Here is a 17,128-nt window from a genome sequence, read left to right on the forward strand (position 1 = left end):
GTGCCTGCATTACAGAATAGTGTCTAGCACTCACATGCATGACTGCCAATCACTGGGTCTAGCTTTCTGTAATTGATGAGCCCAATCGACACCTATCTTTATAGAACCACCGCTCACATGTACAATGCTGGCGTCATGATCAAGGAAAAGCATCCTGTGCTTATTGCTGATAATCAGTTGAAATTTTCTGCCTCTGTCACTCAATGGAACAACATATTTTGAATACTGTGCTCAAAGAAGGGCAACAAAAATGTTAAAAAGGGGATGGAACGGCTCCTCTGTGAAGAAAGTCTAATCAGCTTGGAGAAGATGATGAGTGAGAAAGGATATGATAGCTGTCTACAAAATCACAAGTGGGCTGCAATAAGTAGAAATGGAACCCTTGTTTCAGAGAGTACTATCTTTTTGATAAATTTGTATTGAATTTTTACACTGTTTGTAACTTCGCTGTTTCTCAGTTATCTCTTTATTGTGAACTGCTTAGAACTGTTATGGTATTGCAGGATACAGAAATAAAGTTGTTATTATTATTACTAAGACTTGGAGACTCTCCATGACACTAATAAGGAGCACATTTATTTATAAATTTATAGCCCACAAATCCAACAATTCCATGCAGGTAACAAAAAACATACAAAATAAAATTAACAAATAAACACACCACAGGAAATATTGTTTTACTAGAGCACAATTACACTATGGAATTTACAAGGACATTAGAGGTGCCATACTGGGACAGACTAATAGTGGAAGTGTGGTGGTGATGGGGGACTTCAACTACCCTGGGATAGACTGGAGTATCGGGCACTCAAACTGCACGAGGGAGACTAAATTCCTAGAGGCCACGAGGGACTGTTTCATGGAGCAGCTGGTCACGGAACCAACACGGGGAGATGCCACTCTTGACCTAATCTTCAATGGACTAGGGGGACCCGCAAAAGAGGTGGCGGTACTAGCCCCACTGGGAAACAGCGATCATAACACAATCCATTGCAGGCTAGAAATTGGAACATCAAAGGTGAAAAGAACCACAACGACGGCACTCAACTTCAAAAAAGGAAATTATGATGCCATGAGGAAAATGGTAAGAAAGAAACTCAACGGAAACGTAAGGAAGATGGAGTCCATAGAAAAAGCCTGGACCCTACTCAAGGGCACGGTGCACGAAGCACAGAACTTGTGTGTCCCCAAGTTCAGGAAAGGGTGCAAAAAAAATAGAACAAAAAACCCAGCGTGGATAACAAATGCAGTAATAAAGGCGATAAGTGACAAGAAAGCATCATTCAAAAGATGGAAAAAGGACCAAACAAAGGACAACCAAAAAGAGCACAAAGAACACCAGAGGGAGTGTCACCGAGTGGTTAGGAAAGCAAAAAGAGAATATGAAGAGAGACTGGCGGGGGAAGCAACAAACTTCAAATCATTCTTCAGGTACGTTAAGGGGAAACAACCAGCGAGTGAGGAGGTGGGACCCTTGGATGATGGAGACAAAAAGGGAGTAGTAAAAGAGGAAAAGGAGATAGCTGACAAGTTAAATGAGTTCTTCACGTCAGTCTTCACGAGGGAAGACACAACCAACATTCCGGAACCCGAAGAGATCGCAAATGGAGACCAGAATGATAAGCTGGTCCAATTAGAGGTAAGCCAAGAGGATGTCCTCAGGCAGATAGACAGGCTAAAGAGTGACAAATCGCCAGGTCTGGATGGCATTCATCCAAGGGTACTCAAGGAACTAAGGAACAAAATAGCAGAGCCACTTCAACAAATATACAACCTATCCTTAAAAACTGGAGAAGTTCCGGAGGACTGGAAAATAGCTAATGTCATGCCCATCTTCAAGAAGGGTTCAAGGGGTGACCCAGGGAACTACAGGCCGGTGAGCTTGACCTCGGTCCCGGGAAAGATGATGGAAGCGCTGATTAAGGACAGCATCTGTGAGCACGTCGAAAACAATGGGCTGTTAAAGTCAAGTCAGCATGGCTTCTGCAAGGGTAGGTCATGCCTCACAAACTTATTGTACTTCTTTGAGGGGGTAAACAGCCAGGTGGATAAAGGGGATTCCATAGACATCATTTACCTTGACTTCCAAAAAGCCTTCAACAAGGTACCTCACGGGAAAAATGGCGGAAGCGCTGATAAAAGAAAACATCGATGAACATTTGGAAAGAAACGAACTTCTGACACCAAGCCAACATGGTTTCTGCAGGGGGAGATCGTGCTTAACTAACTTATTGCACTTCTTCGAAGGAATCAACAAACGGATGGACAAAGGAGACCCCATAGACATCGTATAACTAGATTTCCAAAAAGCCTTTCACAAGGTGCCTCATGAGCGTCTACTCCGGAAACTGAAGAACCATGGGGTGGACGGAGATGTACATAGATGGATCAGAAACTGGTTGGCAGGTAGAAAACAGAGGGTAGGGGTGAAGGGCCACTACTCGGACTGGAAGAGGATCACAAGTGGTGTTCCGCAGGGCATGGTGCTCGGGCCACTACTATTTAATATATTCATAAATGATCTAGAAATAGGGATGACGTGTGAGATAATAAAATTTGCAGACGACACCAAACTATTCAGTGGAGCTCGGACTAAAGAAGACTGAAGAATTGCAAAGGGACCTGAACAAACTAGGGGAATGGGCGGCGAGATGGCAGATGAAGTTCAACGTTGAGAAATGTAAAGTACTGCATGTGGGAAGCAGAAACCTGAGGTACAACTATACGATGGGAGGGATATTATTGAATGAGAGTACCCAGGAAAGGGACCTAGGGGTAATGGTGGACATGACAATGAAGCCGACGGCACAGTGCGCAGCGGCCGCTAAGAAAGCAAATAGAATGCTAGGTATTATCAAGAAGGGTATCACAACCAGGACGAAAGAAGTTATCCTGCCGTTGTATCGGGCGATGGTGCGCCCGCATCTGGAATACTGCGTCCAATATTGGTCGCCGTACCTTAAGAAGGATATGGCAATACTCGAGAGGGTTCAGAGGAGAGCGACACGTCTGATAAAAGGGATGGAAAACCTTCCATACGCTGAGATTGGAGAAACTGGGTCTCTTTTCCCTGGAGAAGAGGAGACTTAGAGGGGATATGATATAGACTTATAAGATCATGAAGGGCATAGAGAGAGTAGAGAAGGAAACCTGGTTCTTTAAACTATCAAATAATAAAAGAACAAGAGGGCATCTGAAAAAGTTGAAAGGGGACAGATTCAAAACAAATGCTAGGAAGTTCTTCTTTACCCAACGTGTGGTGGACACCTGGAATGCGCTTCCAGAGAATGTAATAGGGCAGAGTACGGTACTGGGATTTAAGAAAGGATTGGACAGTTTCCTGCTAGAAAAGAGGATAGAAGGGTATAAATAGAGGATTTCTGCATAGGTCCGAGACCTGTTGGGCCGCCGCGTGAGCGGACTGCTGGGCATGATGGACCTCAGGTCTGACCCAGCAGAGGCATTTGCTTATGTTCTTATGTTCTTAAGACTGCTTAAGAAGCTATGGAACCATGGGGTGCAAGGGGAGGTTCACCAATGGATCAAAAACTGGCTAGCAGACAGGAAACAGAGGGTTGGGGTAAAGGGCCATTACTCAGACTGGCAACGGGTCACGAGCGGAGTTCCGCAGGGGTCGGTGCTGGGACCGCTCCTGTTCAATATATTTATCAACGACCTGGAGGCGGGAACAAAATGTGAGCTCATTAAATTTGCGGATGACACCAAACTATATAGCAGGGTTAAAACCAAGGAAGACTGCGAAGATCTCCAAAAGGATCTGACGACACTGGAGGAGTGGGCCAAAAAGTGGCAAATGAGCTTCAACATAGGGAAATGCAAGGTCATGCATGTGGGGAAAAAGAACCCGATGTTCACTTACAAAATGGGGGGATCACCGCTAGGGGTGAGTAACTTAGACAGAGACCTGGGAGTGATGGTAGACACAACATTGAAATCGTCGGCCCAGTGCGCCACAGCCTCAAGGAAAACAAACAAAATGTTGGGTATCATAAAAAAGGGTATCACGACCAGGACGAAGGAAGTCATCCTGCCACTGTATCGTGCAATGGTGCGCCCACATCTGGAATACTGCGTCCAGTACTGGTCGCCGTACCTCAGGAGGGACATGGCAGTGCTTGAGAGAATCCAGAGAAGAGCAACTAAGCTAATTAAGGGAATGGAAAACCTCTCGTATACTGACAGACTGAAGGAGCTGGGGCTGTTCTCCCTGGAGAAGCGGAGACTTAGAGGTGACATGATAGAAACCTTCAAGATCCTGAAGGGCATAGAAAAAGTAGACAAGGACAGATTTTTCAAATTATGGGGAACCACAAGTACAAGGGGGCACTCGGAGAAATTGAAAGGGGACAGGTTTAGGACAAACGCCAGGGAGTTCTTTTTCACCCAGAGGGTGGTGGATACATGGAACGCACTTCCGGAGGCTGTGATAGACAGAAACACGTTACAGGGCTTCAAAGAAGGTTTGGATAGGTTCCTAGAGGACAAAGGGATTGAGGGGTACAGATAGGAGTAGAGGCAGGTTATAGGGATAGGAGTAAGAGGTAAGTTATAGAAATAGTCAGGGATCACTGTTCAGGCAATAGGCCTGAAGGGCCGCCGCGGAAGCGGACCGCTGGGTGAGATGGACCTCTGGTCTGCCTCAGCGGAGGCAACTTCTTATGTTCTTAAAGCATACATCAAACCCAGTATCCTGTTGTCTAAAGTAGCCAATGCAGCTCACAAGGACCTGGCAAGATCCCAAAAGAATAAAACAGATTTTACAAAGAAACATGACGGCAGATAAATGCCAAATGGCCCATCTAGTCTGCCCATCTGCTGTAACCATTATCTCTTTCTCTCTCCGAGAGATCCCACGTGCCTATCCCAGGCTCTCTTGAATTCAAACACAGTCTCTGTTTCCACCACCTCATCTGGGAGACTGTTCCATGTATTGTAGCGTGGCCGGCCCTTATGGCTTGCAGTAACCGGCCTACGCTCACAAAAATTCTCCCCAGCGTGCTTCCCCAAAATGGAGGAAGTCCCTGTTGTGCAGAACTTAACCTATGAGTTTAATCAGAATGGCCTCACACAGGTAAGTTAAGGAATGAAAATCAAATTTATTGTTCAATTCACAATTCTCAGGAAAATGCATCAAAAGAAAATATACTCCAAAAAGATCTTTGGCAAAAAAAAATAGTACAAACAAAATATCCTAGTAGCCAGCCTGGTCTGGATATCGGTGCCAAAGTTCTTTATCAATGTCCCAGGTGTAGCAGAGTCTCATAATAGTCCTTGACTCTCTCAGAGTCTTATTCAATAAATTGGCATTGTATAAATCCTGTCTTCAGCTCACAGGATATTCCCAGTTCCTAAAAGGAACTTGCTACAGTGCCTCCTAGAGCAGCACTCTTGATAAGCAAAAAAAAAAACAAAAACTTCTCATGCAGACACAGCTTAGGCTAACATACATTCCCTTAGTTAGCATACTTCAGATAAATCCTTATGTTCAACAGAAATGGAATCATTCAACAAAACTTAGGGAAAAAAAAACAATTCCACATTAATTAATTTCCATTTCTTCCAAGATTCCCACCTCTGGTAAAGAGTTGCAATCCATAGGTTCTCCTTCAGGATTAAGCAGGATTGTATCATCTGATTCTGTGTCCAGCATTTCAATGTCCCTGCTCTCAGGGGGACCTGGAGGCTCCTTCCACCTGAGAGCTTCTCCTCTGTCTCCCTTCCTCTTGGTCAGCCAGCCCTCTAAATGCTGCCAAGCTGTTGTACCACGCCCAGCCCTACTCCGGGGCTGAACTTCCTTCAGCTGTGTTTTCCTTTTCCCCTGCTTAGCCAGCTTGACACAAAATGGAGGATTTAAAGAGCCCTTACCAGTATTCATCAGGCTGTGTTCTGCCTCAGGTTTAAACACAGCCTGTGCTTCCTGATCTTGCTCTTGTCTATCAGGGATAACATGGTCAGCCCGGACTAGTTTCAGGGAGTGATTTTTATGACTCTTTCCTGGCACAAGGCCGGCAATGGACTCGGGCTTGTGACATACCCTCCCCCTTAAACCATGACCACCCGGGCATGGTCTAACTTCCTCCGGGTTCTCCTGCAAACGGGAAAGCCTGTCCACATTAGTGCTTAAATGACCTGGCCTGTGTACTACATTGAATCTAAATGTTTGGAGGGCAAGGTACCACCGGGTCAGCCTAGCATTGTTGTTTCTCATTGTGTTTAACCACTTGAGAGCTGCATGGTCTGTCACCAATGTGAATTCCTGGCCCTCTAGGTAGTGAACTAGGGTCTGCATAGCCCACTTTGCGGCTAGGCATTCTAGCTCCACTGTGGCGTACTTTCTTTCATTGTCATGAAGCTTACGACTGAGATATAGGATTGGGTGTTCTACTCCCTGCACCTCCTGGCTGAGAATAGCCCCCAATCCGCTCGTGGAAGCATCAGTCTGTAAGATCATGGGTTTAGAGAAATCAACAGCCCTTAGAACTGGCTCTGAACAGAGACATCCTTTCATATCTTCCAAGGCCTCCTGTCCTAGCGCTTCCCAGTATAAGGTATCTGATTTATCTTTCTTTAACATGTTCGTGAGTGGAGCCGCTCTGGTAGCAAACTGGGGAATAAACCTTCTATAATAGCCTATAAGCCCCAAGAATCCTCTTAGCTGCTTCTTCGTGACAGGTAAGGGGTAGGACTTAATACACTGGACTTTGTCCACTAGTGGTTTCACCTGACCCCGGCCTACCACATAGCCCAAGTATCTTACCTCCCTCTGTCCCAGAAAACATTTCTTGGGATTGACCGTTAGGCCAGCCTTTCTTAATGACCTCAGGACTGCCGCAACATGTTCCAAGTGCTGAGTCCAATTACTCGAGTGGATGACAATATCATCGAGGTATGCCTCCGCGTAGGGATGGTGGTCCCGCAGCACCTCGTTGACTAGCCTTTGACATGTTGCAGCAGCGCCATGAAGTCCAAAAGGCATGCGCCTAAATTGGAATAGGCCAGCAGGAGTACTAAAGGCTGTCTTGGGCCTAGCATCTGGCATTAAGGGTATCTGCCAGTACCCTTTCGTTAAGTCAAGTGTGGATAAGTATTGGGCCTGTCCCAAACAGTCCAATAACTCATCCACCCGTGGCATGGGGAAAGCGTCGAATTGTGAGACCTCATTAAGTTGACGGAAGTCTATACAAAATCTAGGGGACCCATCTGCCTTGGGTACAATTACAATCGGACTGCACCATGGGCTAAGTGAGGGCTCAATGACTCCTAAGGTTAACATCTCGTCCACTAGATTTTGTACTAGCTTCTTTTTTTCTTCCGACAACCTATACGGTTTGACCCGCACTATCCTACCCGGTGTAGTAATGATCTCATGTGCCACCACCTCAGTGCGCCCAGGGGTAGCAGAGAACACGTCTTCGAAGGTCTTAATCAATGTCCCTACCTGTTGCACCTGGGCGTCAGAGAGTTCTGTACCTACATTGACCCCTTCTTCCTGAGCAAGGTCTGCCACCTGGGGCCCAAAATCTTCCTCTTGGATTCGTTGTGCTATCAGTGCTAAAGTTTCCCTGTCCTTCCAGGGCTTGAGCAGGTTGATGTGGTAAGTTTGCTCCCGTCCCTTCTCATCTCTAACCTGATAGTCCACCTCATTCAATCTTTTTACCACAGTGGCCGGACCCTTCCACTGTGCTAAGAATTTATGTGGGTCAGTAGGCACCAAAATTAGCACCCTATCTCCTACTTGCAGATGTCTCTCCCGGGACTTCCGATCATAATAAATCTTTTGCCTCCTCTGGCTCCATTCTAGATTATTCTTGCCAATTTGCGCCACCTGCGTTAGCCGGTGCTTCAATTGTGTCATGTAGGATATTAAGTTGGTGTCGGCATCCTCTGAGGGACTACACCCTTCCTTTAATACATCCAAAATGCCCCTAGGATTCCTCCCAAATAACATTTCGAATGGGCTCACTCCTAGTGAGTCTTGAACCTTCTCCCTGCAAGCTAGAAGTACAAAGGGCACCCATAAATCCCAATCTTTCATGTTCCCATCTAAGCCTTTCTTTAACATTTGTTTTAAGGTCTGGTTGAAGCGTTCGACCAGTCCATTAGCCTGAGGGTGATATGCTGACGTCCGAATGGGCCTAATTCCAAACCCTCGCCAATAGTCCTGCATTTCCTTGGACATGAAATTACTGCCCTGGTCTGTGAGAACCTCACGAGGGAACCCTATCATACTGAATAACCCTGTGAGTTCCTTCATAATGGCAGCAGATGACGTCTTCCTTAAAGGAAAGGCCCATGGGAATCTAGTGGCTACATCCATCACCACTAGAATAAAACTGTATCCCCGTGGGGTTTTTTCCAAGGGTCCCACGATATCCATAGCCAATCTACTACAGGGGTCAGCTACTCTAGGGATAGGAATTAGAGGTGCTCGAAGAGGTTTCCCTAAGGACAATTTTTGGCATGTAGGGCAAGCTGTACAATAGTCCAGTACATCCTGCCGCACCCCTGGCCAAAAAAACCTACGCCTAACCTGTTTCAATGAGGCCTCTGCCCCCTTATGCCCTGCTAAGGGATGGTCATGAGCAGTGTGAAGAACGACCTTCCTAAACCCTCTTGGAACCACCAACTGTTCTTCCGAGGTTCCTATACCCTCTACCTCCTGGTGGTAGAGTAGCCCTCCCTTTATCTTAAAGGCCTGTCTACCCTGCCTAGGCTCAGCAACCTGTTGCCAGGCCTCCACCAGCATAAGTCCACAGCTTCTCAATAATCAGCTCCAACAAATTCAAAAGTAAGTCCCAAAAAAAAACAATTATTATTTTTTTTTTTTTCCAAAAAAAAAATTTTTCAACAACAGGGGGTGCTGTATCCCACTCTGATACCACGTGTAGCGTGGCCGGCCCTTATGGCTTGCAGTAACCGGCCTACGCTCACAAAAATTCTCCCCAGCGTGCTTCCCCAAAATGGAGGAAGTCCCTGTTGTGCAGAACTTAACCTATGAGTTTAATCAGAATGGCCTCACACAGGTAAGTTAAGGAATGAAAATCAAATTTATTGTTCAATTCACAATTCTCAGGAAAATGCATCAAAAGAAAATATACTCCAAAAAGATCTTTGGCAAAAAAAATAGTACAAACAAAATATCCTAGTAGCCAGCCTGGTCTGGATATCGGTGCCAAAGTTCTTTATCAATGTCCCAGGTGTAGCAGAGTCTCATAATAGTCCTTGACTCTCTCAGAGTCTTATTCAATAAATTGGCATTGTATAAATCCTGTCTTCAGCTCACAGGATATTCCCAGTTCCTAAAAGGAACTTGCTACAGTGCCTCCTAGAGCAGCACTCTTGATAAGAAAAAAAAAAACAAAAACTTCTCATGCAGACACAGCTTAGGCTAACATACATTCCCTTAGTTAGCATACTTCAGATAAATCCTTATGTTCAACAGAAATGGAATCATTCAACAAAACTTAGGGAAAAAAAAACAATTCCACATTAATTAATTTCCATTTCTTCCAAGATTCCCACCTCTGGTAAAGAGTTGCAATCCATAGGTTCTCCTTCAGGATTAAGCAGGATTGTATCATCTGATTCTGTGTCCAGCATTTCAATGTCCCTGCTCTCAGGGGGACCTGGAGGCTCCTTCCACCTGAGAGCTTCTCCTCTGTCTCCCTTCCTCTTGGTCAGCCAGCCCTCTAAATGCTGCCAAGCTGTTGTACCACGCCCAGCCCTACTCCGGGGCTGAACTTCCTTCAGCTGTGTTTTCCTTTTCCCCTGCTTAGCCAGCTTGACACAAAATGGAGGATTTAAAGAGCCCTTACCAGTATTCATCAGGCTGTGTTCTGCCTCAGGTTTAAACACAGCCTGTGCTTCCTGATCTTGCTCTTGTCTATCAGGGATAACATGGTCAGCCCGGACTAGTTTCAGGGAGTGATTTTTATGACTCTTTCCTGGCACAAGGCCGGCAATGGACTCGGGCTTGTGACAGTATCTACCACCTTTTCTGTAAAAAAAGTATTTCCTCAGATTTCTCCGGAGCCTATCACCTCTTAACTTCATCCTATGCCCTCTCATTGCAGTTTCCTTTCAAATTAAAGAGGCTCATAAGAATTGGCACCTAGAGCCTGGGCCAATCAGGCCTTAGGCTTAGTGGGGATGGGCAGACCCGCTATGCTTAAGGCCTGATTGGTCCAGGCTTCTAGAGCCTGGGCCAATCAGATCTTAGGCTTCGCGGGATAGGCCAGGAAGGGGCGGGCCCGCCTCATTTCGACGAGGCGGGCCTACCGGCTGGACGGGCATGATTCGTCTGGACAATTAAAGGTTAGTTTGGTGGAGGGGAGGTTTGGGGGCTGTTAGCGCGGTGAAGGGGGGGCTTCTTCTGGCAGGAGGGATTGGGCACCCTCCTGCCGGTCATTTGGACGAGGCGGGCCTACCGGCTGGACGGGCATGACCCGTCTGGACAATAATTAAAGGTTAGTTTGGTGGAGGGGAGGTTTGGGGGCTGTTAGCATGGTGAAGGGGGGGCATCTTCCGGCAGGAGAGTTTGGGCACCCTCCTGCCGGCAATCGGATAGGTGGCCACTATACTTATTGCAGCAGGGAGATACCTTGCCACGATAAGTGTAACAGCCGCGTCTACTCTAATCCGATTCTGTAACCGGCGTCTATAATATGGACGCTGGTTACAGAATCGGGGTTTAGTGTAGGCCCGATTCTGTATAGGACGCCTCTCCTGGGCCGTCCTATACAGAATCCGGGCCTTAGAGTTTTGTGATTCCTGGCTCTGTGAGGTGTGCCTCTGTGCTGAATTCGATTTTCGAACACGGAGGCAGGCCAGAACACGGAACAACTCCCCCCTCGCAGTCACTCACCGCCAGAGTGCCGCCTCACTGCTGCCGCTGATTCGGAGGGGGGGCACAGGCGCACCTGCCAGCATCTTCTTCTCACCCTCCTCCCTCTTGCCTGCTCACCCGCCCACAAAGCGCTGCGCAGTGCTGCTGCTGGCCTCGCCGTCTTCTCTCCACTGAGGCCCGCCTTCCTCCAACGGACTCTTCTCGGCCTTTGTAAGCGGTACCGCTCCCCCAATTCCCCTTATCTCGGCGGCAGCAGCAGCAACGGTAGCCCCAGTGGTTTTCGCAGCCTTCCATCACCAAAATGGCCCTACCAGCCGAAGTTTACTTTTAAGTTAAAAGCCGCTGCGGCGGCTCCTCTCATGAGCTGCAACTATGTCGGAGAAGGCTTCCAACACAGGCGGCGATCGTGAGAGGGGCCGCCATGGCACATTTAAACTTAAAAATAAACTTCGGTCGGTAGGGCCGTTTTTCCTACGATTGAGGTGGAGTGCAGGGAGGCCAGAAACTAAAACTAATCCTGCATGCTATATCGCGGCAAGGGAAGGGGCGGCGGCAGGGAGCTGGCCAGACCACGGGAATGGAAAGGGGGGTAGGGGGAAATGATGCTGCTGCTGCACAGGGATATGGAGGGAAAGCAAAATATCACTGCTGTTGCTGCACAGGAAAGTTGGGGGAGGGAAATGCTGCTGCACAGGGAAATGGGATAGGGGCAGGGAGAGAGACAGATAGACAAAGGACAGAAAGAAAGACAGGGGCAGATAGAAAGAAAGACAGACATATATTCTAGCACCCATTAATGTAAAGGGCTTAAAGACTAGTATTATAAAATAATCAGCTTGCAACCGCTCCACCAACTAACGTAAACACTATAGTTTTAAGACCTCAAATTCCCACAATTACTCGCAGCATCTCTATAACTTGAAACTTCACAAAATTAATATAAACTGCCAACTTCTTACACTGCAACCTCTTACGAGAAAGGTTCAGCCAAGAACAGATGAAAATGGGAGAACAGAAAAACACATACTGATAGAATTATTTCATTAATAAAGAAGAGATATTACAAAGAAAGCAATGACTGAAAAATATCCTCACTTTGCAATCCGGACAGCATAGGCCAATTTCTGTCCTTCAGGAACAAGCAGACCCCCAGGCTTCCTCTCAAGACGACGTAGCCGCACCTCATCGCGGTGTTTCTTTTGAGAGTGGCGTACAAATGTCTCAAGACGCTTAAAATGGATTTGCTTCCCCTTCTGTAGCTAAAGAAAGAGATGAAATTTACATGTGGAAATATGAAACTTCACAGATGACATATTTTTCTTTTTACTTAATTTCTTATACCACCTGCAAGCAGGGCTGTGGAGTTGGTAGATAAATGTTCCGACTCCTCAGTTTTTTGTACTTCAGACTCCGACTCCAGGTACCCGAAATTTCCTCCGACTCCTCGACTCCACAGCACTGGTTAATTTTCAGATCGTTAAAATGGAATGTCAAGTTGAGAGAAATGAGCATTTTCGACACCACCTTCTTTTTGCTTTTAATCAAGGTTCTAAGGCCGCAGAAGCTGCTCGCAACATTTGTGCTGTGTATATAGTGGGTGCTATAGCTGAAAGAATCGCTCGTGATTGGTATGCCAAGTTCAAAAATGGAGTCGGTAGATAAATGTTCCGACTCCTCAGATTTTTGTACTTCTGACTCCGACTCCAGGTACCCGAAATTTCCTCCGACTCCGACTCCTCGACTTCGACTCCACAGCCCTGCCTGCAAGGCCGAAAGCTATCGAGCAGATGGAGGCAGCGAACACTGACAATTTAGTGATGTCATCACCAGTATATGAGGTGATACAGCACTGAACTGACCAATATACCACTGCCTAAAAAGGAAGGTTCTCTTCACAACAGGCCGAAAAGGTGACAATCAAAGCCAGAAAGACACTCAGATGCATATCAAGAGGAACGCTTAGTACAAAAAAAGAAGTGATAATACTCTCTAGTGAGGCCCTATTTAGAATACTGTGTGCAATGCTGTAAACTCACGTTCAAAGATATAAATAGGATGGAATTGGTCCAGAGGGCGGCTACAAAATTGATAAGTGGTCTCTGTCATAAAGCACATGGGGATAGTCTTATAGGACCTTAATATGTATACTCTGGAAGAAAGGCGGGAAAAATCTCAGCAATGCCTTCTCACCACACTACACACACTCTCTTTCAGTACAGTAAGATTTCTGTTTTGTAATTGGGCCCCTAAATTCTCAGCTATGTAAACCCTGTCTCAGAGGCCAAAATAAAAATAAATCTTCTAGATACCCTACCTTTCTCTTTTCCAGCAGCGCCTGTCTTGCTTGAGTAGCTTTGATGGCCTGATAAGCCTTTCTTTTCTTCAGCAGGTTTTCAGGGACCAACAGAATCTTTCTTCTGGATCTGCAAATAAACATCACATTGAAAGGAAGAAGCTGCACTTTTTAGTTGCTGGGGATTACTGAGATTAACCTTTGTGGTTTAACATATCTCCAACAAGTGAAGTGGAGAAGTAGCCTAATAGTTCATGCAGCAGATTGAGATCCTGAGGAACTGGGTTCAATTACCACTACAGCTCATTGTGACCCCAGACAAGTCATTTAACCCTCCAATGCCCCAGCTCCTACCCTCCCCCCCAAAAAAAAACCTTCAATTGTGAGCCCACTAGGGATAGAGAATAACATGAAGAAAGACCTGGCGAAACTTGACAAATGGTTTGAAATTTGGCAGCTAAAATTTAATGCTAAGAAATGCAAGGGTTAGGGTTTGGGCTTCAAAAACCCAAGGGAACGGTACAGTTTAGGGGGTGAAGAACTTATGTGCACGACAGAAGAGTGGGACTTGGGTGTGATTGTATGTGATGATCTTAAAGTGCCCAAACAGGTGACAACGAAAGCTAGAAGGATGCTAGTTTGCATAGGGAGAGGTATTGCCAGTAGGAAAAAGGAGGGATTGATGCTTCTGTATAAGACCCTGGTGAGACCTCATTTAGAATATTGTGCACCTTCAAAAAGATATAAAAAGGATGGAGTCGGTCCAGAGGAAGGCTACTAAAATGGTGTGTGGTCTTTGTAATAAGGCGTATGGGGACAGATTTAAAGATCTTAATCTGTATACTTTGGAGAAAAGGCGGGAGAGAGAAGATATGATAGAGACATTTAAATCCCAAAAATTACAAAAATGTCACTCACCAGCAGTGGGCCACCTCTCTAAGATCCAACATTGAAATTCAAAAACAGATGGAGAAAAAGCCTCAAAAATGTTTTTAGCATGCAGCAATCATTGATTCACAGCTTGCATTCTTATCTTATCATGGGCAAAAAACTCACACCCGCATCACAAAAATAAAAAGATCTTAAAAGGGGAAAACCCCACTACTGTGTGCAGTATTTTTAATTCTTTTTTTATATATATATTTAAATTTTTATAATATATTTTTATGGAAGCAAAATACTTAGCTCTGGTGCCAGAGGACGGAACTGGAAAGGATCCAGCGGTACAAACTTTTTCTTCTTTTTCCAACGGCAAGCATAAGCCTCTTCCAGTACACAGCCAAATCCACGACAGAGCCAAAACCTCCAACAAACACGTTTGAAGCCATAATCACGAAGACACCCCCAACACCACAAACCAACCTCTCCTTCACCGACTAGCAACAAACCAGGAAAGAAAAAGAAAATCCCCAACACTTCCAATACCCCCACTACCGCTATCACGATGAAAACTACACCACAAAAATATCAAGCTATTCTACTGATAACCCTAACCCAATACAAGCCAGAATACACTTCAAATTCCTTTGCCTACTATTCAAAGCTATAAATGGAAATAGCCCTTCCTACTGGAACAATCGACTAACTCATTCCACCTCAATCAGACACAGGAGAACCTACATAATATTCGCACACCCGCCAACCAAAAATGTCAAACGAAAAAAATATATGACAACCTTCTGGCCACCAGAGCAGCAAAACTGGACCAACAACTCACCTATCTGCTGACTTCAACCACAGACTACAAAACTTTCAAAAAAGAAACAAAGACCTTACTCTTCAAAAAACACATAAAACCAATATAACTTTACCAACAAAGTTCCAAACTTCACCGGCATTACCAATCTACTCCTTAGCAAATTAGAAAATGTTCCTATATAATCTTATGTATTAAGATCATAACAATTCTTATGTAATCCGCCTTGAACTGCAAGGTAAAGGCGGACTAGAAGTCACTAATGTAATGTTTGACTGCTGGAAGCTATTTGGAGAATTTCTTAAGGAGAATCTGTATGGCTGTTGGAAGTTTTTCTGAAGAAACCAAATGTGTTGGTGAAACGAGTGCTTGTTGGAGGTTTTGGCTCTGTCATGGATTTGGCTGTGTACTGAGAGAGGCTTATGATTGCCGTTGGAAAAAGAAGAAAAAGTTTGTAATGGTGGATCCTTTCCAGTTCCGTCCTCTGGCGCCAGAGCTAAGTTTTTTGCTTCCTTTTTCAGCGATTTTGCATTTGGAACTTTACATTTCATATACTTATAAAATTTCTTATACTTATCAAAATTTAAATATATATATATATATATATATATAAAAAGAATTAAAAATACTGCGCACAGTAGTAGGGTTTTCCCCTTTTAAGATCTTTTTACATTGTACTGCAGGTGTGAGGTTTTTGCCCATGATAAGAAAAGAATGCCAGCTTTTAAAGTCATTTGCCTTGACATCTTTGAAAACCCACAAATGATAATTAACATTTTCTCTGCGTATAGTGTGCATTGTAGTTTTTTTTTAATTTTGAGGTTACCATTATGAATTAATATGAAGATATTATGTGTACATGAAAAATGAATGGAAGAAATTTGGGGCAGGGTTGAGGAGGGGCTAGGGCGGAACTGACAATTAACAGATGTCCCCTTTTGATGAAAAAAATAAATGGTCACGTTAGATATAACTGAGGTCTACAAAATCCTAAAATGTGTAGAATGAGTAAAAGTGAATCAATTTTTCACCCTTTCAAAAAGTACAAATACCAAGACTTACTCAACAAAATTACATGGGAATACTTTGATTTTTTTTTTTTTTCACTCAAAGAATAGTTAAGCTGCCAGAGGATGTGGTTACTGTAACCAACAACTAGGTTTAAGAAAGGCTTGGACATGTTACTGGAGGAAAGGTTGGTGTGATACAGAGATGGGGATTGGTAGCATGGAATGTCACTACTATTGGGATTTTTGGTAGATGGCCACTGTAAAAAGAGGAGCCTGGGCTAGGAGGACCACTGGTCTGACCCAGTAGGGATGTAATTACGCTTTAAGAAAAAAACAGCCAGTGAGGACCGATCCTGTCCCAGCTCTCCTTTTGAAATATCCCTTCCAGAAATGATCTTACAATCCCAGTAACTCCTTCGCATTCCAAACTAACGGCTTCAAAAGAGCTTCGGCCTTTAGCTTTGTGTCCTGCTGCAAACATTTTACATTAACAACTGCTCCACCCACTTCCCTCCGGCTCGCAGTAGAAGACCGACTTTGAGAAGCGGAAACAACTACCGAAAAAAAAGCACGCAGCTGAATCAAACCGCCATACTCACTCAGAGTCCTCCATCTTGCCTACGTCATCAAAGCACTGCGCTTGCGCGGGATAGGCAACGTAGAGCCACTTTCACTTCCGGCTGTCGCGGCTCTAAGGGCGTGGACCGAGGCAGACTGATTGAAGTATGGGGAGCGCGAAATACCGCGCAAGCGCAGAAAAGTATCAGAAGCTCAGGCTTAGACGGGGTGACCCGTTGAGCCAAAAAGGGTGGAAGCCTCTGTTTATGGATTTCCGTGACGGAATGCGTAAAAAAAAAAAAAAAAACACGACGGAGGCGTAAGAAAGAGGGCTAACAGACGCTTGCAGGAGGAGGGGCTTAGAGTAATGGAGACCAATAAAGTGAGAAGAAGGGGAAGAGTGACAGACACTTGCAAAGGGGGAGGGGATTACAGTAATGGAGACCAATAAGGTGAGAAAAAGGGGAAGAGTGACAGACACTAGCAGGGGGGAAGGGATTAGAGTAATGGAGACTAAGTGCTGACCTATTCAGGGAAAAAAATTTTGATTCGATTCAATTCAGCCTATTGAATCGATTTTTCGATTCAATTCAATTTTCCTGCCCAATTGGGTGTTTTATTTTCAAACATCCTGATGGGTTTATCCCATTGTAAAACTAAACAAGCCAGACTAGTACAGATCAATCCTACATCGTCAATCCTAA

General features: G+C 45.0%; 1 protein-coding gene across 2 annotated transcripts in view; it reads right to left on the reverse strand.

Annotated features, from left to right (window-relative positions):
• Nucleotides 1–16,587, reverse strand: part of RPL7L1 (ribosomal protein L7 like 1) — a 92,839-nt gene extending 76,252 nt beyond the window's left edge. The window contains exons 1-3 of one of the 2 annotated variants that reach the window (XM_033938524.1): nt 16,466–16,587; nt 13,182–13,290; nt 11,963–12,126 (exon numbers count right to left, since the gene is read on the reverse strand). In XM_033938524.1, coding sequence (XP_033794415.1) covers nt 11,963–12,126; nt 13,182–13,290; nt 16,466–16,479 — 287 coding nt within the window. In that variant the 5' untranslated portion in view covers nt 16,480–16,587. The remainder of the gene's footprint in view (nt 1–11,962; nt 12,127–13,181; nt 13,291–16,465) is intronic. The other variant, XM_033938523.1, reaches the window with a different exon arrangement.
• Between the last annotated feature and the right edge of the window lie 541 nt (nt 16,588–17,128).

Source organism: Geotrypetes seraphini, chromosome 3 (assembly GCF_902459505.1).
Source record: "Geotrypetes seraphini chromosome 3, aGeoSer1.1, whole genome shotgun sequence".
Lineage (NCBI taxonomy): Eukaryota > Metazoa > Chordata > Amphibia > Gymnophiona > Dermophiidae > Geotrypetes > Geotrypetes seraphini.